The sequence below is a fragment of the Rattus norvegicus genome, chromosome 4 (assembly GCF_021556685.1).
Source record: "Rattus norvegicus strain SHRSP/BbbUtx chromosome 4, alternate assembly SHRSP_T2T, whole genome shotgun sequence".
NCBI lineage: Eukaryota > Metazoa > Chordata > Mammalia > Rodentia > Muridae > Rattus > Rattus norvegicus.
Genome location: NC_141537.1, coordinates 119,490,541 through 119,515,379, shown reverse-complemented (window position 1 = coordinate 119,515,379; position 24,839 = coordinate 119,490,541). Strand labels below are relative to the sequence as shown.

General features: G+C 44.6%; 1 protein-coding gene across 1 annotated transcript; it reads left to right on the top strand.

Moving 5' to 3' along the window:
- Positions 1–10,662: 10,662 nt before the first annotated feature.
- Nat8f3 (N-acetyltransferase 8 (GCN5-related) family member 3) lies at positions 10,663–14,877 on the top strand. Its single transcript, NM_080883.1, is given in 3 exon segments — positions 10,663–11,117; positions 11,382–11,601; positions 12,183–14,877. A coding segment is annotated over 1 exon segment (687 nt). The 5' UTR covers positions 10,663–11,117; positions 11,382–11,601; positions 12,183–12,252; the 3' UTR covers positions 12,940–14,877.
- The last annotated feature ends 9,962 nt before the right edge of the window (positions 14,878–24,839 follow it).

Below are 24,839 nucleotides of genomic sequence, written 5' to 3'. Positions count from 1 at the left end.
AGGGTGATATAAATGTCAACAGTGCAGGCTACCGCAAAAGACACATATTCTCTTTAGTATATGAGTCTCTGCTGTAACCACAGCTACTGCAAAGAAAGAGCTCTCTTTCTACAACCATTCGGAACAGCCTCAGCAGTCTATGAACATGAACGGGAATGTTTAGAAGGTGATATAAACACAAAACATCTACTCAACAGTAACAAAAATAACAATGGCCTCCTTCCTGGAGCCTGTGACATAAGGAATCTCAGAGTTGACTCAGGATACCCTAAGACCAAGTTCTCAGCACAAAGGAGATATATTTGCCCCCAAGGGACAAAGGGCAAGGAATAAGAGAGAAACACAGGAGATAGAGAACTGGGAAGAAGGGGAAGGGAACAAAGGAGAGGAAAGAAAAGGGGCAAGGGGGAGAGATAAGGGGTATCTGTTCCAGTGGTGGGCAGGAAGGGATGGAGAGGAGACAGACATGGCCCATAGGCAAACAGCAGTTTATAACGGAAAGGGGAGAAACCTGCACCAGGATTAGGTGTTTAATTTTGATTGGCAGTGTTAATTTGGTGAAGCAAGGGGCCCTTTGACTGCTGCACTTCAATACTTTGATAGCTGGACCTTGGCAGTCAGCCTCAGGAGGAGGAAGTGGCCAAATAAGAGAACAGACCTTGGGGTTGGGGATTTAGCTCAGTGGTAGAGCGCTTGCCTAGCAAGCGCAAGGCCCTGGGTTCAGTCCCCAGCTCCGAAAAAAAAGAAAAGAGAGAGAGAGAGAGAGAAAAAAGAGAACAGACCTTAGTGGCTAGTTTCAGGGATGCAATCTAATGGTTTTAGTGAGGAGAGGGAATGGGGGAGAAGGATAAGGCCTGCCAGAGCTGTACCTAATGTGCTTGAGCTAGCCAGAGTCCCTTCAATGACTAATCCAGTCGAAGGTTCCAGCCTACTTATACTGCCAAATGTGAAGTATGTCTTAAATACAATCAGAAAACAGTTGTACCCATAACAACTGTGGCAGTACCACATTGTCTTAGTTAGGGTTACCATTGCTGTGACAAAATACCATGACCAAAAGCAACTGGAGGGGGAAAGGGTTTATTTGGCTTACATATCGCAGTCCATTGAGGGAAACCAAGGCAGAAATTCAAGTGAAGCAGCAGGAACCGTGGAGGAGTGAATGTTGCTTACCGGCTTGCTCCTTATGGCTTGCTTAGCCTGCTTTCATCTAGATAACAGGACCACCAGCCCAGGGATGGCACCATCCATAATGGGTTGGACCCTCCTCCATCCATCACTAATTAAGAAAATTCCACATAGGCTTGTCTGCCTACAGCCAGATCTTACGGAGGCATTTTCTCAATTTAGGTTCCCTCCTCTCAGATGACTATAGCTTGTGTCAAGTTGACATAACACTAGTCATCACCTATCATCAAGTCTATCTTGATTATTAGATTATAGAATCTAACTGCAGCCTGGGTAGCAGTTTGGCTCTGGAAATGAAATCTAAAAGGGAGGGAATTTTCAACTTAGTCTCAGCCTTATTTTTTCATGGCCTGTAACAAAACCATCTGGAACACCCATCAGTGGTGGCTTGCACGCAACAAAGAGCAATCACAATAGCCTATCTCTTAAAAACATTCTAAGATTACTTATTTTTATGTGATTGAGTGTTTTGCCTTCATGTATGTACGTGTGCCATATGTGTGCCTGGTGTCTCAGAGGTCAGAAGATGTTGTGAGCTGCCCTATGGGTACTATTTACAGAACCCAGATCCCTTCCCTCTGAAGGACCAGCCACACAACAGTATAGTATAGAATACAGTTTATTCAGGGCATGGGGAGGGGAGTTAGGGAGGGTGGGAAGAAGAGAGAGAGAGAGAGAGAGAAGAAGAAGGAGGAGGAGGAGGAGGAGGAGGAGGAGGAGGAGGAGGAGGAGGAGAGAGGAGGCCAGCCATGAGCACATGGAGAGAAAGGGGGAGGGGAATGGGGAGAGAAGGGACAAAGTGGGAAGAGGGGAAGAGCAAGAGAGCAAGAGAGAACAAGAGGGAGCAAGAGAGTGAGGAAGGGCAAGCAGCTCCTTTTATAGTCAGGCACACCTGACTGTTGCCAGGTAACTGTGGAGTGGAGCTTAGGCAGGTGGGGCCCGGGGTGAATGGATCCTCCCTATGGAGGTATGGTAGGGAAGGCTTGCTGGAAGAGGATTGGCACAGGCTGCTGTAGCCCTGAGGGTGCTCTCAGTCCCTGAGGTGCCTTTGCAGGCAGGACACACACTACAGACTGAGCTGAAGGCCAAGCCAATGGTCCAGAGCAAACATTTATCCCGAATGAGGGCCCTCTGGGAAGGTTGTCTTTCTACCCACAGTGGAACCACACTGTACACCCAGAAGCCTACACCCAAACTTGCTGTCACAGTGTGGACAAACCTGGCTAGCTGAAGGATGTCAGTTAGCTAAGCAGTTGTTCCCACCTCCTGTCAGAATAGACACTGAGAGAAGAAAGACTGAGGTGCTATTGTCTCTTGGCCAGAAACACTTCCCAGGAGCATGATGGGAAGAAGGTTAGAGAAAGCTGACATTGTTCAAAGCCTGAGTCTGAGCCACCATGTAGGCTCTAGAAATTGGACCCAAGTCCTAAGAGCAAGCAGTCAACACTCTACCAGCTGAACTGTTTCTGCAGCCACCAGTTCTGTCACCATCGATCTATACTGGATCTGGTATGGTCTTCTAGTACATCCCCTAGTGATGGCGCTTCCTAAGTGCCACCTTCTAAAGTACCTGCCACCTCCCAACACTGTCACCTTGCTTCAGTGCAGGGGTGTCTTGGGAACTTTCCAGATCTAAACTGTAACAGAAGCCCAACTCCAAGACTACAGGAGAAGTTTCTCTCTTGTCACTACTGGAAACAAAAGAGCTTTTCTAGGGTCTTGCCTAAATCTCCATGTTCATTTCCAGAATAAGCAAACCCTGAGAAAACGAAACTCTCTGAGATAGCTCATACAGACGGCATTAATTTGGGTTCTGTTTTGAACTAAAGAGGCTGCCAGAGTGTCCTGCAGACATCTATAACCTCAATGAAAGTCACCTGCATTCTGATGACACCCCACCCACCCCAAGACACTTGTCATTGTCACACTGAGAAGGAGGAAGAACTGCAGAAGGGAGGCGGATGTGGTGAATGAACTCTGGGGAATCTCTAATTGTCTCCAAGAAGACACGGATCCCCGCCTCGTCTCTAGTCTATCCCTCCCTTCAGGTGTATTTTATACTCTCCACTGCAGGGCGCCAGTGGGTAGAGAAGTTTATTTCCCACTTCTGCTGAAGGCAAGAATGCAAGTCACCCTTGCCACTCAGTCAACACTCGGCCTTCTTATTGGACCCACCATTCCAAGATGGAGACAGAACCCATATTTGGAGTCAGAACCAGTAATCGATCAAATAGAATCAGGGTTTTTAATATCACAGTTCTTGAGTGTCCCACGCTCGACCTCGCCAGCAAGAAAACACGCGGGGACATACGAATCCTTGCAGCAGCCAAACTTTATAAAAATCTTAAAGAGAACCCCATGCGCCCTCATGGCGTGGCTTATATACACCCTAGCGCGGCGCATCCACACCTGATTGGTCGCTCACCCATGATCTCATAAGGCACGCCCCGGAGTGGGCAAAGACCTGGCAGGAAGGCACTCTTGCACATGCGCACACAGTTAACTTCCTGAAAGGAAGTCGGCTGGCGCGGTGGAGGCCAGCGCCATCTTGTAATGGCGGAAGCTATCCTGGCCTTCCACGTGGGGCGCAGTGGAAGCCAGCGCCATCTTGTGGTGGCGAATGTTATTGCGGCCCTCTACATCTCCCCCTATTTATTTATATTTTATCACAAATCATTTATTTTATAACAAATCATGATCACCCTATCGCGTGCAATGAGGAAACCTCAGTGATGTGGAAGGGCCTGATCAAAGGAACATTGAGTCTCTCTCATCCCAGTGCAATGGATCCACAGATCCATGGGGTGCAAGAGCAGAGAACTCAGATACCGAGAGAGAGTCTCTCTCATCCCAGTGCAATGGATCCACAGATCCATGGGGTGCAAGAGCAGAGAACTCAGATACTGACTAATTCCTGAGCATAGATAACCAAATTCCAGGGGAGGCCCCTTGTACAATGGCCACAAGTGCTTGAGTGATAACGGCCTTGTCACGTTTCTGTTGAGATCTGAGTTTGCAAACCAACCATAGCATGAACACTAATCCACAGCATAGGGCTGCACCAAACAGAGCCACTCCCGATAAGTAGTGGGCACCTCATCTGGTTCACCTCAGCTGTTACCACCAAGGGCCGTAGTCAAGCCGCTCCTATAATAGAATTTAGAATTCCCAATTGTTAGTAACTACTCCAGAAAGTTTACCCACTGTGCTTGTCTAACAATAGATTGGGGGAGGATAACTCCAGACACTGCAGACACAATGTCTGCAACAGTAATGGCTGCTACAATAGCAGCGAAGGTGTCAAGGTCTTTTCCAGGACAGTTCAGGATCTCTGGAACAACCAGCAGGCAATGGAACCATTTCTGAGATCTGTACAACCAGGGCAGAGTTCCCCAGTCCACAGCAGCTTTACGCAGGTGGCATTCCTGTGAAGCTACAGTCTGTAAAATGACCAGTTAAGGCAGCAAGAGTCACCAGGGAATGAAGGGGTCAGCAACGGCTGGAGTCCAGTCTTCTCCAGAAAGCAGCAGTGCACAGAGGGTCAGAGAGTGGGCCATAGTGGGACGGGACACACGCAGCAATAACACTGACTGCAGCAACGGCAAAATCTCTGTGATGACAAAGGATGAAGGGGAATCTTTCATCTTCCTCTCAGGGCAGAGGAATGACTCCAGGGACCCGAACCAGGAGAGCTGAATCTTTATGCAACCAGGATCAGCAAGTCTCAGCAACCACTCAGGCAGCTGGCACACTCTTGTAGCATCCTGTAGAAAAAACACAAACATTCCCTCTTCCCCATATAAAATATCTGGACAGGATCATGTCAATATGTGGATCTCTCTATTTCACCTAGACAGAAGTATGCCTACTTGTAGGGTGCCATAAACTTTGGCATCCAAATTTTAAAATTGAAATAAAAGGAGCATTATTTAGCATACAGGGATAACTCCCCCTATTTATTTATTAAGATATAGTAAAGATATTATTTATTAAGGTAAGTCCTCGAGGATTAAATTGAGAACACTGAGCACTTGTATTTATAAATTGACTTGTATACTAAATTATTGTCTCCAGCATTATTGTTTGGGATATATAAAGAATGAGATATTTTGACTAATTGTTCCTATGTAAGGCCTATAATCTGTCTGGTATCATTGTCCTCCCTTGCTAAAGAGCCCAGGCAATCCAGTTTGAGTTCTTAAATGGTCTATAAAGGAACAGTACTTAGTGTTCTTAACCACTAAGCCATTTCTCTAGCACCTCACAAACTTTATTTACCTAAACATAAGCATTAATTAGAAATGTCAAATCCTGTAAATATTGTCCAATTTCAGTCTTACTAGAAATCCCTGAGCTGGCAGGGTGAGGCCGAGAATTTAAAGTAAGCAAATGGAGTCTTCTTCTTTTTATATCAACTCCATTACCATTTTTAAAGAGCTGGGTCTATGGTTTTGTTTAGTTGTCTGAGCCAGAGCACTGAAAGGAGAGTGAGTTGTCAGACATTCACACTGAAATCACTCATTGATTTTAAGTAGAAAACCTGTCTCTAGTAAAGCATTAAGTAATTGAAATCAATTGTAAACCACAAGCCACACATTGGCTATCAGTATATGAATTGAAAGCTTGATTTTTTAAACATTTTAAAAACAGTGGCTATAGCACGTAATTTAATAATCTGTGTTGAAGCAATAGAAACTCAAGAGAATAAACAAGTGATCTAATCATACATGTAGTCTTTTCATTAGATGAACCACCTATAAATACAGTAAGCGCATTTCCTATGGGTTGTATGCACAAATATACAGGAAGTACAAAAGCATGTAAAGAGTAAAATTATCAATTTTGCCTGAAAAATTTGTATATGTAATAGGCCAAATATCAGTATTTTGTAATAACCAATTAACTGTTGTTTGGAATAAGATATGTTTTACCAGGTTTCTTTTTAAAATACTTCCATGACTCTAGTCCACAACTCTGTATTAACACAGCTGAAGCTTTATCTCCAATGTGCATAACAAAGACCTAAGTCCTCTGGTATGGTGAGGTACTTAGCCAATTAACATATCCTTAGAAGCTTGAAATTAGTTTCAAATATTCTTTTCTGGAGTAGGGCAACAGCTACTCCCCAAATATTAAAGCTCATTTTGAGACCAAAGGTTTGTAGTAAAAATTTCCATATACATTGAAAGATTTAAGTTCTAACTTCTTACATTGAAGAAGCAACAAAATTACATAATATAAGGCTATTAGCCATTCTTTTTTTTTTTTTTTTGGTTCTTTTTTTCGGAGCTGGGGACCGAACCCAGGGCCTTGCGCTTCCTAGGTAAGCGCTCTACCACTGAGCTAAATCCCCAGCCCCGCTATTAGCCATTCTTAATGATATCACTCTATGGGCTCTCTAAAATTATAAGCAGGCTCACGAAATGAAAACTCAAAATCAATCCTCTAAATCTATCTTGAAATGGCAGTTGGAGTAAGTAAACTAGCTGTAATGTTCTCACAAGTTCCAAAACCTCATCAATCCTTCGTAAATCTTGTAACAATCTCTACCTGTTTGATTTTTTCTTAATTAAAAATAAGTTTGAGTTAGTCAATGTAACACTGGCAATCCTTAATCACAATCTTTAAGTTCTCTTTGTAACACCAGAGCACAACCACAAGGTCACCTGAGTTCTGAGTACCTGACTAGGCAGCTGCCCTTGGGGCAGTGGAATTAGCATTAAAATACAGATAGCTTCAGGGCAAACCACAACTTTGGAAAGCAAAACTCGACCTCCAACAATCTAGTACAAAGTTTGACTGCCAATTCCTATATATGAACGCACGATGGCATAGTCTCTAGTACCTCAACAAAGAGACATTGTCCTAAATTCTTTTAGAAGCCTGGTTTCTAGGATAAGAATTCCATAAAAATATTATCTCAATTTAGACCTGTTTCCCTGGGTTGGCTCATGCCACATGTTGTCTAGAAATGACTCCATCCAAATTACCAGTTTTATGTCAACTTTCTGTTACCAATATTTTTAACCATATCCAATAACTAAAAAGGCCAACAATCTATGACCAAGGCAAGTAGAGCATATTTACACATTTAAAACCAATGAGAAACAAAATTGAAGTGGCTACACATATCTTTAATATTCAGACCAAAGACCATTTTTACCTTTTTAGCTATGATTTTAAGAGAAGCACCTTGTCACCTGTTGAGTCAAATAATAAGTCAGGGATTTCTCTAAGAGAAACAGCTCTCAGCTCTTGTACCAAAGAAGCTGAGAAGCTGCTGGCGCCTTTAAGATCAGCTCGTGCAGACGCTTAGCCTCTGGGCAGCTTCTCCAGCTAACCTAAACTCCTGGTGAAAAGAAAATTATACGAATTCTAGGTTTAGAAATATAAAATTAAAAGAGTAAGCCCCAAAAGCCACAGACTCAGGGCTAAGCCCTGCCGCCAGGAATAGCAGGCCATAAAGATAAAGAAAAGGAATACAAAAACCAGCTCAGGCTATCGAGGACTGACCCATAAACCATCCAAAGACATCCCCCCAGCTTACTCAGAGTCATACTTTAACCAGATGTCCTCCAGACCCTGATAAGCCCCTACTTGTGCTTTTCAGCCATTGTGTCCTGCAGAGAGCACTCCAAGAAACCGGGCAGCCCAAGCCTAACCAGAGGTGTTTCAAATACAAATGCTCCATCAATTTTGACAAACTTTTAAAAATAATGAGGACCTGAAGACCCTACCCTTCTCCTGATTTAGTAGCTCTGTTCCAGGAACCAGGGAGCCATAAAACCTTCTGGCATCCCCTTATCTCCTGGAGCCATAAAACAATCCTGTAACTTGTGGTGCATTCCCCTTTGACATCCCCCATCCCCTGGTGCTCACAGCCTCTGCCTTTAAATACTCTTTTTCCCAGCCTCTCGGGGCCGACACCTCTGTCTCCTGCGCGGGATACGTGTCGGCCCGGAGATCTCTGTAATAGGTCTCCGTAATAAACCTCGCCTTTGCTTATTACATCCAAAATGGTCTCTCTGTGTCTGGGGTCCGCGATTTCCCAAGACTTGAGTAAGGGTCTCTCTGCGTGGGATCTTTCACTGGCTGCAGGTGCAGGGCTCTAAAGGCCTGACTGAAACTGTTTTTTATTCATTTGTTCCTTTTTGAAACGAGTTAAAACCAAATCAAGGTGTAAACGACCGGCAGATAAAGTTTTTACCATATTTTTCTTTTGAACATGAAACATAAAACATTTAAACAACGAGAAACAAAAACCACCAGACATAAACTGACAGATATGGGGACATCCTGGTGCACCAGGGACAGACAAAGAGGGGAAAAAACCAGATGGTGTTCACGGTGACTATCCACTCGAGTGGAGTCGATATGGACGATGGATTGTCTCAATTCCTGGACTAGTCCATCAATGTGTTGAGACCCAATTCCTGTAAGATACTGAGATATATTATCTGAGCAGCACGACTGACATTCGCCAATGGTATGGAAGTGAAACACAGTCCTGAATATTTTTACTCACAACCCAATTACATTAACTCCATCAAGCTGTGCATGGGTATTGAGATGTCCTTTTGTTTGATTCTCCTGAATAAATTTTCAGGCGGTCTGCCTCTATCAAGCCTAATCAGTATGACTCTGCAAATCTTATAGAGCCTGATCACACCTTTTGCCAGCACAATGACAAAATTTTTCTCCCAAAATACTGCGTTCCTTTTATCTCCTTTTCTTTTCGTTTTTTCTTTAGAGACCTTTTCTCCCTCTGACATACTTTCTTGTTGTTCTGTAAGGACCCTCTGACCTGTCCTAATGGCTGTAACGGCTTCCCACACAAAGAAAAAAATAAACAAAATTACCAGCCTTGTCCACGAAGGATCCATAACTTTCGGTTTCTTCACAGTTTTTGCAGGGGTCCCTCCCTCAGTAGCCGAGGTGGCCACTGTCCCCGGGGCATCCTTTCCCCATACTATCACCTCTGGCGGTGGTAAGACCGCAGAAGGGCCTGGTGCTTGAGATCGATCAGTATCATTTTTTCGTTGCAACCTTTCACTACACTCCATTTCTGACATGCTTTCCTATCATGTCTCTCGGAGTTTACCTCAATTCCTGCCGCTTCTGGATTCTCTCCTCGGACGGAGGACTCCCTCTTGGCGCCTGGCGATGGTGTGGCATTTTTTATCCCGGGTTTCGGCACCAAATGTCCCACGCGCGTCCTTGCCAGCAAGAAAACACGCGGGGACATGCGAATCCTTGCGGCAGCCAAACTTTATAAAAATCTTAAAGAGAGCCCCGCGCGCCCGCATGGCTTATATACACCCTAGCGCGGTGCATCCACACCTGATTGGTCGCTCACCCATGATCTCATAAGGCACGCCCCGGAGTGGGCAAAGACCTGGCACGAAGGCACTCTTGCACTCTTGCACATGCGCACACAGTTAACTTCCTGAAAGGAAGTCGGCTGGCGCGGTGGAGGCCAGCGCCATCTTGTAATGGCGGAAGCTATCCTGGCCTTTCACGTGGGGCGCAGTGGAAGCCAGCGTCATCTTGTGGTGGCGAATGTTAAAGCAGCCCTCTACACTTGAGGAAAATGACAACAAAGAAAATGAACCCAGAAATTTGGCACAGACAAACCAGCAACTTCACTAGAGATGTGGATCTGCCTGGAGTTAGGGGGCACCACAACCTGAAACTCCCAACTGTGAATGCTGCCCCCAGCAGAGTGGGTGGTGAGGCTGCTCTCAGCATCAGGGAAGCACAGGACTTTGCACTCCCTCTGCTATGCTTAGAAACCCCAGCTTCCCTCAAGGGGGGTTATCCCCACGCTAATCATCAACTCCAGGTCACTAGAAACTCGGGCCAGAAAGAATTGTCACCTCCTCAGAGGTGAGCCTGGTTGGCCAGCTTCTTCCAGATGGACTCTGTCCCAGTCTGGAAGGAGTTTGCCTGGGAGCTTCCACTCTGGAAACTGAGGCTGAGAGCCAGACTGCAGGGGCTAAGGATGGACAGGCACTAAATCTGTCCTCAGCCCTCATCTCTGTGAATGTCCCCCACTCCACTGAACCATGCACAAGGATACAGATGGGGTGGCACGTTGCAGGAATGTGGTGTGTGCTATCCTAATCTACCTGGACTCACTTCATCAGATCTGTGGTGTGGGTTATCCTAATCCACCTGGACTCACTCATCAGATCTGAGGTGTGGGTTATCCTAATCTATCCTCCCTGGAAAAACGAGTCAGCAAAGAAAGCTGGTTGGTCATGTCGGAGAGATCTGGAGGATGTGCCCCAAGCTAGTGATACCACAGGCCAGACTACCATACCTTGCCAAAAGGTCAGCACAGTCTTGTACTGCCTCTGCCTGTTCGCTGAGGGAGGGGTGCTGTTCTGGCTGCTGTCCCATGATCCCTCTCCATTTCCGTCTTTGTTGCTGAGAGAGGTTATGTAAGAATGTTACATAAGCCTTCTCCTTTATTTGTGCTGACTATTGAAAAGCAGGCCTTGTGTGCTGGGACACGCACTCCGTTTCAAAACCGTGAGATTCCCCACTGAGCTGGACTCCTATGTGGAGGGTCAGCCTCCACTTGTGGTTTATCTCTGTGAATGGGGGGGTTGCTCCTAGTTTTGTACACACACAGGGAGGTGAGGGACAGAGAGAGAGAGAGAGAGAGAGAGAGAGAGAGAGAGAGAGAGAGAGAGAGAGCGCACCAACTGCTACAGACAAATACTGACTTCATCCTAGGCAGTAAGTCGTGAGCTGAGGGCATAGGTGGGTGTCTTCCACAGGGACACTTTACATATTTACATAGAAGGGTGTCTCTCTAAGCCTGGGGCCTGAGAAGACTCATGCAGTATGGCAGGTGCATCAACACATGACTGAGGAAGGGATGGAGAAGTCAGTGAAGACCACCAGGAGCCATTAAGAAGGAGGTAGGTGCAGCCTGGGCAGGGAGAAGCCCTCCAGGGAAGGGTCTTGCTGTACACTTGTGCACACTGCTGCTTGTGACAAGTGAGCTTGGGAGGAGGGTCAGAATCCCTGGGCTCAACATAACAAGGGAGCAGAGTGCACCTCAGAGGGGGACATGGGTACTAGGCAAGAGTTTCTGCACCCGGGAAGGGATGAAGAGGTGAGGTGCAGGCCCCTGAGTGACAGTAATGGCCCCAGAGCCATCTCAGATCCTGATTCCCTTCCAGGTTCATTCTGTGGAGGTCACGGAGTTGACTGGCCCTGCATGGATCTTCACAGTCTAGCAACTTGGCTCTGTGGTTTATAATTATCAAGCATCCAGCTTCCAGCCAATGAGGTTTCTACCAAGTCTGCTACCTCAATAAACGTCAGGTCACTGATTAGCTTCACCTTCAGTCACAAGCTCAGCAGTAAGGCTGATCTAGACCCTCAGCTTGGAGCAACTTGGTGAGTATGTTTGGGGGCAAGGTGGGGAGGAGGTGCCTCTGCATTTGTCTGGAGTAACAGGACCTTCTCTTTCACGTTTGCTCAAATGTCTAAATGTTCAGAGTTGAGGGGCAATGGCTTTGTTGAAATTTGTTCTTGGAAATGCTGGATTTGCAATGTACACACTCTAGAGAAAGAGAGATCAAAAGGGTCGGGCATGAAGACTGGCTGTCACAGGATACTATCTCAAAATCCAAGAAACTTAGAGAGTCAGTAATGGGTCCAGGATGGAGGCAGAGAAGGGGGCCACTAGTACTTCTAGGGGAGTCTAGAAGGCAAGTGTTTTGTTTTGTTTTTAAATCATGTTCTGCAGGTGAAGAAACAGGTTCAGAAAGATTAAGTGACATCCCAGTGTCACATATCCAGGCAGGCAGAAAATTACATTCCAACCAGTGTGTCTGGCCTTCCAATACTTTCTACCTGTGATGGTTTCCTCTTAGGTCACATGTGCATGTACACACACACACCCTTGAACAGGTTAATGACAAGCTGAGAACTTGGTTGGGGACTTATACTTATGTGGTTTCTTTTCTCTTCTTCAGCGTTACAGGGAAACACAGTCAGAGGTGGCTGTGTCTTTGGCCTTGGAGATCTGAGACCCAGAAGTTTCCCATGGCTCCTTATCATATCCGAAAATACCAGGACAGCGACCACAGGAGTGTAGTGAATTTGTTCTGCAGAGGCACGGAGGAGCACATCTCCGCCAGCTTCCGCTACATGCTGCTGCTGCCCGGAACCCTCCTGATCTTACTCGGGGTCCCTCTTACTCTATTCTTGGCCTCAGGCTCCTGGCTTCTGGTTCTTCTGTCCACCCTTACCCTCCTTGTTTCCCTGTGGCTCCTTGCAAAATACCCTTGGGAGAAGTATACGGCAATGTGTTTGCACTCAGACATGGCTGATATCCCCAGAACCTACTTGAGTTCTCATTACTCCTGCTTCTGGGTGGCTGAGTCTAGAGGTCAGATGGTGGGCATAATCGCTGTTTTACCAGTGAAGGATCCCCTCCTGCAGAGGAAGCAACTGCAGCTACGTCACCTCTCTGTGTCCCTGGAGCACCGGAGAGAGGGGATTGGAAGAGCTATGGTCAGGACTGCCCTCCAGTTTGCAGAGATGCAGGGCTTCAGTGAAGTTGTCCTGGTCACCAGCATGTTGCAGTATGCTGCCCTAGCTCTGTACCAGAGCATGGGCTTCCAGAAGACTGGTGAGTTCTTCTATACCTTTGTCTCTCGACTAAGGAATTCTCCAATGATATGCTTAAAATATTGCCTCACTTCTGCTCTGAATGACCTGAAACCCTGAAAGACCTGCTCTGAGAGACCTGTGAGCTCTCTCCTGTGGCCATCAGTCAGGATCTAATTGCTTCTGTAATAGTAACAAGCAAACCCAGCTATTTCAGCAAACCACTGACCCTCACTCTCAAGCACATCGGAATAAATGTTTGTGGATGGGGTTGGGGCAATGGCTACTCTTTGTTATCCATGCTTTTCTGAGGTATCCTTTAGCTAATACTACAATCATATATAAAAAGTAACGCAGATAATAAAATTTAACTTAGCTTGTGAATCTTTGGATCATTTACAGAGCTTGGCAGGACAGCTCTCAGGGTCTCAGGACACCTTGGGTCGGCTGAAGCATGTCACTTCATTCTAGCAGTCTGGCTCAGGCAGGGCTCAAGGGTTTTGGAGAGTAACAAAAGCAAAAGCTAAGGAAGTGAAGGTCTTTCTCAAACACTGAAGGGGCCACATGCAGAAACATCCAAGACTTGGGTGGAAACTCACCTTCCTCTGTCGTAGACGGAGTGCAGTCACAGAACCAAGAGGTAGGCTATAGCCCTGTGACTGGCCAGGCAGCCGCTCAACTGCTTCTGCACAAGGTTAGGAGAGTGGGTGCAGGTGGGGCACAGGGTGTTTTAGAAATTGTTTACACCCTTTGGCAACTGACAGGACTCCATCTTGTGGGACGGCATGCATGCATTGAAATAGGCTGGACATGGCGTGTTCCTGTAGCCCAGAAAAGCTATAGAATTAGTAAGGGGACACAACTTCATATGTCCATACTGCCCTGGGATTCCTCATTTCTCCAAGTGCCTCCGGCCTGGATGCATTCCTGCAAGCTTTGATGTCTTAGGGTTATGACTATTTTAATAGCAGTGTAAATTTTATCAAATGCCACCGACTTGTGTATTTTAAAATAGTTAACTCCACACATCTACGTGCCTCTAATCTCAGTGCTCAGAAGGCAGAGGTGAGGCAAGAGGCTATCTGTGAGTTCCAAGACCAGCCTCATCTACATAGCAAATTCTAGGCCAGCAAGAGCTACATAATGAAACCCTATCTTAATAATAATACTTTAAAAAATAAAATGGTTAACTTTAAAATTTGTAAATGCTTTCTCCCAATAATTGGAAAATGAAAGAAGCTTATAGATTTGTCCAAAACTCTCAAGTTCACAAGCAGTTAAAGAGAGCAGTGCTGTCGAGGGAAGCTGATTTTTGGAGATTCCACAGATGGCAAAATGTAGACCTATGATTTGTACAAGGATCAGTTTATGTGCATATAAGGTGGGGGACTGATGGTTTTCCAAAAGGCAGAAAGGAATGAGGACATAGACCAAGATAGTTTTAGAGGTTGGGACTTAGATCCAGCAGTGAGAAATCCTGGAATGTGGGTTCCAGACCTCCTGTTCCTTCAGCTAATAAATAATTTTTCTAAAGAACACGATTTTATTCTGAAAATGGTAAAAATGTAAAGACATTAGTATCTCTGAGGATCCATCCTGACTCCTAGGAATATGACCAGGTGCGTCATGCTCCTGTCTCATGTGTCCTTGATCATGGGCTGTACCCTCAAACTGTGAGCCAAAAGAAACCTCTCCACGTAAAAAGCACATCCTGTTATGTAATAGGTTATTGATTAAAGTGTAGCCTATTTTTTTTCAGTTTGGTTTTTGCTTTCTGGACACATTTATTCACCTGGGCACGTACATATGCACACTTAAGGACAAGGGTGTACACAACTGAAGCCTGCCAGCCTGACCTCCAAACTTCTGTCCCTGCCTGCTTTCCTCTCTTCTCACGTAAAATTATGTAAATGTACATAATATACATTTTCTTACATTTTGGGGGTGGGGTTCAAAACAGAGCTTCTCTGTATAGCCTGGCTGTTCTGGAACATGCTCTGTAGCCCAAACTAGTCTTGAACTCAGTTATCTGCCTGGTTCTGCTGGGATTAAAAAGAGTGTACCACCACTGCCTGGCTCTATGTATGCATGTATGTGTGCATGTATGTGTGCATGTATGTATGTATGTATGTATGTATGTATGCATGTATTCATTCATTCATTTTATCTCTGTGTGTAAGAGAGTAGATGTAGAAATGTGTGCCTGTGTGGAGGTCAGAGAACAGTTTGTGGGAGTCAGTTCTCTCCTTTCACAGTTGTGGGTCAGGGGATTGAACTCATTTTGTTAGACTTGGCAGTAAGTACATGCCTCTACCTGCTAAGACATTTTTGTAAACTTTTACTGATTCTTTATGAGTTTCACACCATGTACCCCAGTCCTGCTATCCCTCCGTTCCTTCATATCCGCCTTCTGCCTTGCAACCTCCCCACAAAAGATAGAACTTTTTAAAAAATCTTGTTGTAGAAGCTGTGGCATGTCCCAGTGTGTCACAGAGTACACCCTTTTGTCCACACATCTTTACTTGATGTTCATTGCAATGAGTCATTGAAGGCCTCTGTTTTAAGGCCTCTGGCTCCTGCTACAATACTGGGCCCCCATGGGGACCTCCTCTCAGATATCCTGTTGTTGCCCTGTGTCACGGAGGTCCTTTAGCTTTCAATCTGCAGTTTGTAGATGAAGTAGATGTTCAGGTTGGCCAGCTCAAAGCTTTCAGTCTGGGCCTGTGAGGTAGCTGAGTTGCTCAGCCTGCCATCTCTCCTTTGCCTACACCACCAGGGAAAGCTCTCCAGTACTGTTCAGGCTAGCTCACCCAATGCCTCAGCCAGGTCATCTCTCCCCTTCTCATGCACTGGGGGCTGGCTCACTGGCACCTTTCACTGGAGACAACTCTAATGTGCTGCCCAGCAGAGGTGCAAGACTGGCTCTCCCAAGTGCTGCAGCCCATGAGGGGCAGGGTCAGCTCTCCAGTTCTCATGACCTAGAGACCAGCTCACCCACCCGCCTGCTGCAGGCAGCAAGGGATGAAGGGGAAGAGGGCATTTTCCCCTCACCCACACCACTGCTACATTTTTAATTGTGTAGTTAGGTGGTACTAATTACATTCATAGTGTAATGCAATTATTCCCACTGTCTGTTTTCATCTGTGGGCATTGTACAATAAATCATTTCAGCTCTTCCCCATTCAGTCCTTGCCAATGTCGCTTTCTGCTTTCTCTATGGATGTGCTTTGCCTGTATCGCACATGAATCATAGAGTTCTTGCCCTTTTGTGTCTAAATTCTTTCCCTTCACTTAGTATAGTGGTTTTGAGGATCATATATGTTGTAGCATGTATCAAATGTTCCTGCTGTGTGTGTGTGTGTGTGTGTGTGTGTGTGTGTGTGTGTTACCAGGGATTAAATGCCTGGTACATGCCCGGCTTTCCTGAACAGGCTATGTAGACCAGGCTACCCCTCAACTCTGCTTCTACTCCCAAACACTGGGATGAAAGTTGTGTACCGCCATGCCTGGCTCTCTACTATGTTTTTAACCTGAAGACCGGAATTTGAATTTTTAGCACCCACAACTAAAGGCTGGGTGGGCATAGTGAACTACCTGTAATTCCAGGTTTGGGGTGGGGGGCTAGAGACAGGGGATTCTAAGAGCAAGCTACATAGGTAGGCAACCAAATCAGTAATAAAAGGTGAAAAAAGAATGAGGAAGCCAGCTATTGCTGTGGCAAAACACCATGACCAAGGAAACTTACAGAAGAGTTTATTGGGGGCTTACAGTCCCTGAGGTGAGAGTTCATGACTATCGTGACAAGGAGCATGGAAGCAGACAGACAGGCATGGCTCTAGAGCAGTAGCTGAGAGCTCACATACTTATCCAAAATGTAGGAGGAAGACGGAGAGAGAAAGAGATAACAGAGTGTCCTGGGCTTTCGATACCTCACAGCCCAACCCCCAGGGACACACCTCTTCCAACAAGTCCACAACTCCTAATCCTTACCAAGCAGATCTGTTGGGAATGATGCCCTTGAAGCCCTCCATTATTGATGTTATTATTATGCTTAGAATTAGGTATGACTGGGTTCATGGAAACTCCCCAGCCAGCTGCAGAAAATTAATACAAATCTGGTGGTCAGGATAAATAATAATATGATAAAGTTCCCTTGCTGAGAAATATACCTGTAACCTTTCTGAAAAACCAACATCCTGTTGAAATCAGCTGACCACACGAATATTATGTCCTTAGCCTGCGTAAATGTTTCACACATCCCCCTCCCTCTGTCACCCATGTAATGGTATAAATTCAGTCTTGGGGAAAATAAAATTGTCACCTTGATCTGACTCTTGTCGTGGCGTCCTTCTTCGCGTCTCTTGTCTCCCATTCTCTTCCAGGTTCTCAGCACCCTCATTGACTGTCCTGCAGGACGTGACACAGATCTACCAACTGAGGATCAAGCATCCAAACATATGTGCCTGTGGGGACCATTCTCATTCAAACCACTACAATAGCCAATGTTAACATCTGGCTTTCATTTTTTTTTCTTTTTTTTTTCTTTTTTTTTTTTTATTAACTTGAGTATTTCTTATATACATTTCGAGTGTTATTCCCTTTCCTGGTATCCGGGCAAACATCCCCCTCCCACCTCCCCTTCCTTATGGGTGATCCCCTCCCGACCCTCCCCCCATTGCCGCCCTCCCCCCACCAGTCTAGTTCACTGGGGGTTCAGTCTTAGCAGGACCCAGGGCTTTCCCTTCCACTGGTGCTCTTACTAGGATATTCATTGCTACCTATGAGGTCAGAGTCCAGGGTCAGTCCATGTATAGTCTTTAGGTAGTGGCTTAGTCCCTGGAAGCTCTGGTTGCTTGACATTGTTGTACATATGGGGTCTCGAGCCCCTTCAAGCTCTTCCATTTCTTTCTCTGATTCCTTCAACGGGGGACCTATTCTCAGTTCAGTGGTTTGCTGCTGGCATTCGCCTCTGTATTTGCTGTATTCTGGCTGTGTCTCTCAGGAGCGATCTACATCCGGCTCCTGCCGGTCTGCACTTCTTTGCTTCATCCATCTTGTCTAATTGGGTGGCTGTATATGTATGGGCCACATGTGGGGCAGGCTCTGAATGGGTGTTCCTTCAGTCTCTGTTTTAATCTTTGCCTCTCTCTTCCCTGCCAAGGGTATTCTTGTTCCCCTTTTAAAGAAGGAGTGAAGCATTCACATTTTGATCATCCGTCTTGAGATTCATTTGTTCTAGGCATCTAGAGTAATTCAAGCATTTGGGCTAATAGCCACTTATCAATGAGTGCATACCATGTATGTCTTTCTGTGATTGGGTTAGCTCACTCAGGATGATGTTTTCCAGTTCCAACCATTTGCCTACGAATTTCATAAACTCGTTGTTTTTGATAGCTGAGTAATATTCCATTGTGTAGATGTACCACATTTTCTGTATCCATTCCTCTGTTGAAGGGCATCTGGGTTCTTTCCAGCTTCTGGCTATTATAAATAAGGCTGCAATGAACATAGTGGAGCACATGTCTTTTTTATATGTTGGGGCATCTTTTGGGTATATGCCCAAGAGAGGTATAGCTGGATCCTCAGGCAGTTCAATGTCCAATTTTCTGAGGATCCTCCAGACTGATTTCCAGAATGGTTGTACCAGTTGGCAATCCCACCAACAATGGAGGAGTGTTCCTCTTTCTCCACATCCTCGCCAGCATCTGTTGTCCCCTGAGTTTTTGATCATAGCCATTCTCACTGGTGTGAGGTGAAATCTCAGGGTTGTTTTGATTTGCATTTCCCTTATGACTAAAGATGTTGAACATTTCTTTAGGTGTTTCTCAGCCATTCGGCATTCCTCAGCTGTGAATTCTTTGTTTAGCTCTGAACCCCATTTTTTAATAGGGTTATTTGTTTCCCTGCGGTCTAACTTCTTGAGTTCTTAGTATATTTTGGATAAAGGGCCTCTATCTGTTGTAGGATTGGTAAAGATCTTTTCCCAATCTGTTGGTTGCCGTTTTGTCCTAACCACAGTGTCCTTTGCCTTACAGAAGCTTTGCAGTTTTATGAGATCCCATTTGTCGATTCTTGATCTTAGAGCGTAAGCCATTGGTGTTTTGTTTAGGAAATTTTTTCCAGTGCCCATGTGTTCCAGATGCTTCCCTAGTTTTTCTTCTATTAGTTTGAGTGTGTCTGGATTGATGTGGAGGTCCTTGATCCACTTGGACTTAAGCTTTGTACAGGGTGATAAGCATGGATCGATCTGCATTCTTCTACATGTTGCCCTCCAGTTGAACCAGCACCATTTGCTGAAAATGCTATCTTTTTTCCATTGGATGGTTTTGGCTCCTTTGTCAAAAATCAAGTGACCATAGGTGTGTGGGTTCATTTCTGGGTCTTCAATTCTATTCCATTGGTCTATCTGTCTGTCTCTGTACCAATACCATGCAGTTTTTATCACTATTGCTCTGTAATACTGCTTGAGTTCAGGGATAGTGATTCCCCCTGAAGTCCTTTTATTGTTGAGGATAGCTTTAGCTATCCTGGATTTTTGGTTTTCCAGATGAATTTGCAAATTGTTCTGTCTAACTCTTTGAAGAATTGGATTGGTATTTTGATGGGGATTGCATTGAATCTGTAGATTGCTTTTGGTAAAATGGCCATTTTTACTATATTAATCCTGCCAATCCATGAGCATGGGAGATCTTTCCATCTTCTGAGGTCTTCTTCAATTTCCTTCTTCAGTGTCTTGAAGTTCTTATTGTACAGATCTTTTACTTGCTTTGTTAAAGTCACACCGAGGTACTTTATATTATTTGGGTCTATTATGAAGGGTGTCGTTTCCCTAATTTCTTTCTCCGCTTCTTTCTCTTTTGTATAGAGGAAGGCAACTGATTTATTTGAGTTAATTTTATACCCAGCCACTTTGCTGAAGTTGTCTATCACCTTTAGTAGTTCTCTGGTGGAACTTTTGGGATCACTTAAATATACTATCATATCATCTGCAAATAGTGATATTTTGACTTCTTCTTTTCCGATCTATATCCCCTTGACCTCCTTTTGTTGTCTGATTGCTCTGGCTAGAACTTCAAGAACTATATTGAATAAGTAGGGAGAGAGTGGGCAGCCTTGTCTAGTCCCTGATTTTAGTGGGATTGCTTCAAGTTTCTCTCCATTTAGTTTAATGTTAGCAACTGGTTTGCTGTATATGGCTTTTACTATGTTCAGGTATGGGCCTTGAATTCCTATTCTTTCCAGGACTTTTATCATGAGGGGGTGTTGAATTTTGTCAAATGCTTTCTCAGCGTCTAATGAAATGATCATGTGGTTTTGTTCTTTCAGTTTGTTTATATAATGGATCACGTTGATGGTTTTCCGTATATTAAACCATCCCTGCATGCCTGGGATGAAGCCTACTTGGTCATGGTGGATGATTGTTTTGATGTGCTCTTGGATTCGGTTTGCCAGAATTTTATTGAGTATTTTTGCGTCGATATTCATAAGGGAAATTGGTCTGAAGTTCTCTTTCTTTGTTGTGTCTTTGTGTGGTTTAGGTATAAGAGTAATTTTGGCTTCGTAGAAGGTATTCGGTAGTGATCCATCTGTTTCAATTTTGTGGAATAGTTTGGATAATATTGGTATGAGGTCTTCTATGAAGGTTTGATAGAATTCTGCACTAAACCCGTCTGGACCTGGGCTCTTTTTGGTTGGGAGACCTTTAATGACTGCTTCTATTTCCTTAGGAGTTATGGGGTTGTTTAACTGGTTTATCTGTTCCTGATTTAACTTCGGTACCTGGTATCTGTCTAGGAAATTGTCCATTTCCTGAAGATTTTCAAGTTTTGTTGAATATAGGTTTTTATAGTAAGATCTGATGATTTTTTGAATTTCCTCTGAATCTGTTGTTATGTCTCCCTTTTCATTTCTGATTTTGTTAATTTGGACGCACTCTCTGTGTCCTCTCGTTAGTCTGGCTAAGGGTTTATCTATCTTGTTGATTTTCTCAAAGAACCAACTTTTGGTTCTGTTGATTCTTTCTATGGTCCTTTTTGTTTCTACTTGGTTGATTTCAGCTCTGAGTTTGATTATTTCCTGCCTTCTACTCCTCCTGGGTGTATTTGCTTCTTTTTGTTCTAGAGCTTTTAGGTGTGCTGTCAAGCTGCTGACATATGCTCTTTCCTGTTTCTTTCTGCAGGCACTGAGCGCTATGAGTTTTCCTCTTAGCACAGCTTTCATTGTGTCCCATAAGTTTGGGTATGTTGTACCTTCATTTTCATTAAATTCTAAAAAGTTTTTAATTTCTTTCTTTATTTCTTCCTTGACCAGGTTATCATTGAGTAGAGCATTGTTCAATTTCCAAGTATATGTGGGCATTCTTCCTTGATTGTTATTGAAGACCAGTTTTAGGCCGTGGTGGTCTGATAGCACGCATGGGATTATTTCTATCTTTCTGTACCTGTTGAGGCCCGTTTTTTGACCAATTATATGGTCAATTTTGGAGAAAGTACCATGAGGAGCTGAGAAGAAGGTATATCCTTTTGCTTTAGGATAGAATGTTCTATAAATATCCGTTAAGTCCATTTGGCTCATGACTTCTCTTAGTCTGTCTACATCTCTGTTTAATTTCTGTTTCCATGATCTGTCCATTGATGAGAGTGGGGTGTTGAAATCTCCCACTATTATTGTGTGAGGTGCAATGTGTGTTTTGAGCTTTAGTAAGGTTTCTTTTACATATGTAGGTGCCCTTGTATTTGGGGCATAGATATTTAGGATTGAGAGTTCATCTTGATGGATTTTTCCTTTGATGAATATGAAGTGTCCTTATCTTTTTTGATGACTTTTAGTTGAAAATTGGTTTTATTTGATATTAGAATGGCTACTCCAGCTTGCTTCTTCTGACCATTTGCTTGGAAAATTGTTTTCCAGCCTTTCACTCTGAGGTAGTGTCTGTCTTTGTCTCTGAGGTGTGTTTCCTGTAGGCAGCAGAATGCAGGGTCCTCGTTGCGTATCCAGTTTGTTAATCTATGTCTTTTTATTGGGGAGTTGAGGCCATTGATGTTGAGAGATATTAAGGAATAGTGATTATTGCTTCCTGTTATATTCATATTTGGATGTGAGGTTATGTTTGTGTGCTTTCATTCTGTTTGTTTTGTTGCCAAGACGATTAGTTTCTTGCTTCTTCTAGGGTATAGCTTGCCTCCTTATGTTGGGCTTTACCATTTATTATCCTTTGTAGTGCTGGATTTGTAGAAAGATATTGTGTAAATTTGGTTTTGTCATGGAATATCTTGGTTTCTCCATCTATGTTAATTGAGAGTTTTGCAGGATACAGTAACCTGGGCTGGCATTTGTGTTCTCTTAGGGTCTGTATGACATCAGTCCAGGATCTTCTGGCCTTCATAGTTTCTGGCGAGAAGTCTGGTGTGATTCTGATAGGTCTGCCTTTATATGTTACTTGACCTTTTTCCCTTACTGCTTTTAATATTCTTTCTTTATTTTGTGCGTTTGGTGTTTTGACTATTATGTGACGGGAGGTGTTTCTTTTCTGATCCAATCTATTTGGAGTTCTGTAGGCTTCTTGTATGCCTATGGGTATCTCTTTTTTTAGGTTAGGGAAGTTTTCTTCTATGATTTTGTTGAAGATATTTACTGGTCCTTTGAGCTGGGAGTCTTCACTCTCTTCTATACCTATTATCCTTAGGTTTGATCTTCTCATTGAGTCCTGGATTTCCTGTATGTTTTGGACCAGTAGCTTTTTCCGCTTTACATTATCTTTGACAGTTGAGTCAATGATTTCTATGGAATCTTCTGCTCCTGAGATTCTCTCTTCCATCTCTTGTATTCTGTTGGTGAAGCTTGTATCTACAGCTCCTTGTCTCTTCTTTTGGTTTTCTATATCCAGGGTTGTTTCCATGTGTTCTTTCTTGATTGCTTCTATTTCCATTTTTAATTCCTTCAACTGTTTGATTGTGTTTTCCTGGAATTCTTTCAAGGATTTTTGCGATTCCTCTCTGTAGGCTTCTACTTGTTCTCTAAGGGAGTTCTTCACGTCTTTCTTGAAGTCCTCCAGCATCATGATCAAATATGATTTTGAAACTAGATCTTGCTTTTCTGGTGTGTTTGGATATTCCATGTTTGTTTTGGTGGGAGAATTGGGCTCTGATGATGCCATGTAGTCTTGGTTTCTGTTGCTTGGGTTCCTGCGCTTGCCTCTCGCCATCAGCTTATCTCTAGTGTTACTTTGTTCTGCTATTTCTGACAGTGGCTAGACTGTCCTATAAGCCTGTGTGTCAGGAGTGCTGTAGACCTGTTTTCCTCTCTTTCAGTCAGTTATGGGGACAGAGTGTTCTGCTTTTGGGCGTGTAGGTTTTCCTCTCTACAGGTCTTCAGCTGTTCCTGTGGGCCTGTGTCTTGAGTTCACCAGGCAGCTTTCTTGCAGCAGACAAGTTGGTCTTACCTGTGGTCCCGAGGCTCAAGTTTGCTCTCGGGGTGCTGCCCACGGGCTCTCTGCGGCGGCAGCAACCAGGAAGACCTGTGCCGCCCTTTCCGGGAGCTTCAGTGCACCAGGGTTCCAGATGGCCTTTGGTGTTTTCCTCTGGCGTCCGAGATGTATGTACAGAGAGCAGTCTCTTCTGGTTTCCCAGGCTTGTCTGCCTCTCTGAAGGTTCAGCTCACCCTCCCATGAGATTTGGGTGCAGAGAACTGTTTATCCGGTCTGTTTCCCTCAGGTTCCGGCGGTGTCTCAGGCAGGGGTCCTGCCGCTCCTGGGCCCTCCCCCACGGGAGCCCAGAGGCCTTATACAGTTTCCTCTTGGGCCAGGGATGTGGGCAGGGGTGGGCAGTGTTGGTGGTCTCTTCTGCTCTGCAGCCTCAGGAGTGCCCACCTGACCAGGCGGTGAGGCCTCTTTCCCAAGGGGTCTGGGAGCAGAGAGCTGCTGCGGGCCGGGATCCGCGGGCGTGGGACCTCCGGCAAACACAGGACGTGCCCGGTCCTAGATGAACTCTGCCTCTGTGTGCCCCGATCTCACCAGGCAGCTCTCTTGCAGCAGACAAGTTGGTCTTACCTGTGGTCCCGAGGCTCAAGTTTACTCGCGGGGTGCTGCCCACGGGCTCTCTCCGGCGGCAGCAACCAGGAACTTTTTTTTTTTTCTGGAGCTGAGGACCGAACCCAGGGCCTTGCATTTGCTAGGCAAGCGCTCGACCACTGAGCTAAATCCCCAACCCCAACATCTGGCTTTCACACACACACACACACACACACACACACACACACACACACACACACACACACAAATACAATGGACACAAATATACATGCAGAAGGGGCTACCTATTAATCCCTGACCTGAGAATGTATGAGCCATATTTTATCCATTCATCTGTTGGTAGACTCTGCCATTGTGTCTACTGTTTAACAAATATTCATTTGTTTTGAAAACAGGAAAATAATTGCTAAGTCAATGAAAAAGAAATCACACTTAAAAGAGATACAGTGAATTTTAAAGTAAAGTTATTAGAGTAGGGAGCACATCTGGAAGCTACTTTTTGCATGCATGAGAAGCCAGTGGTTAACTGTTTTTATTATGAATTTATTTTACCCTATGTGTAAGGGTGTTTTGCCTACATGTAAGTGCAGCACATGAGTGCTGGGAATGACAACTCCTGAAAAGAAGCTGTGTCTGCAGACTGACTGACAGATTAATTCCAGTACTGTGTAGATACTGGAATGTTGCAGCTCTAAAGGCTTGTTTCCTTATCTTGGGATAGTTCAAGCCCCAGGACAGCCATGCCTTGCTCCCATTTGGAACTAACATACTGTGACTTGTAGATAAAACCTTTGAGAATCTATTAATTTATCAGACCACTAGCTTCCCCTAACCCAAAAGCTAAGAATCCTACCTGTGCTTGTAGTTAAGCTTCCACCAATCACCCTGTATCTGCTTCTCTGATACACCCACCTATGTATTTTAAACTTGCTTTATTATGGAAAACTATAAAAGTTCCATGAAATTTCTTCTCCTTTGGAATATGGAGCTT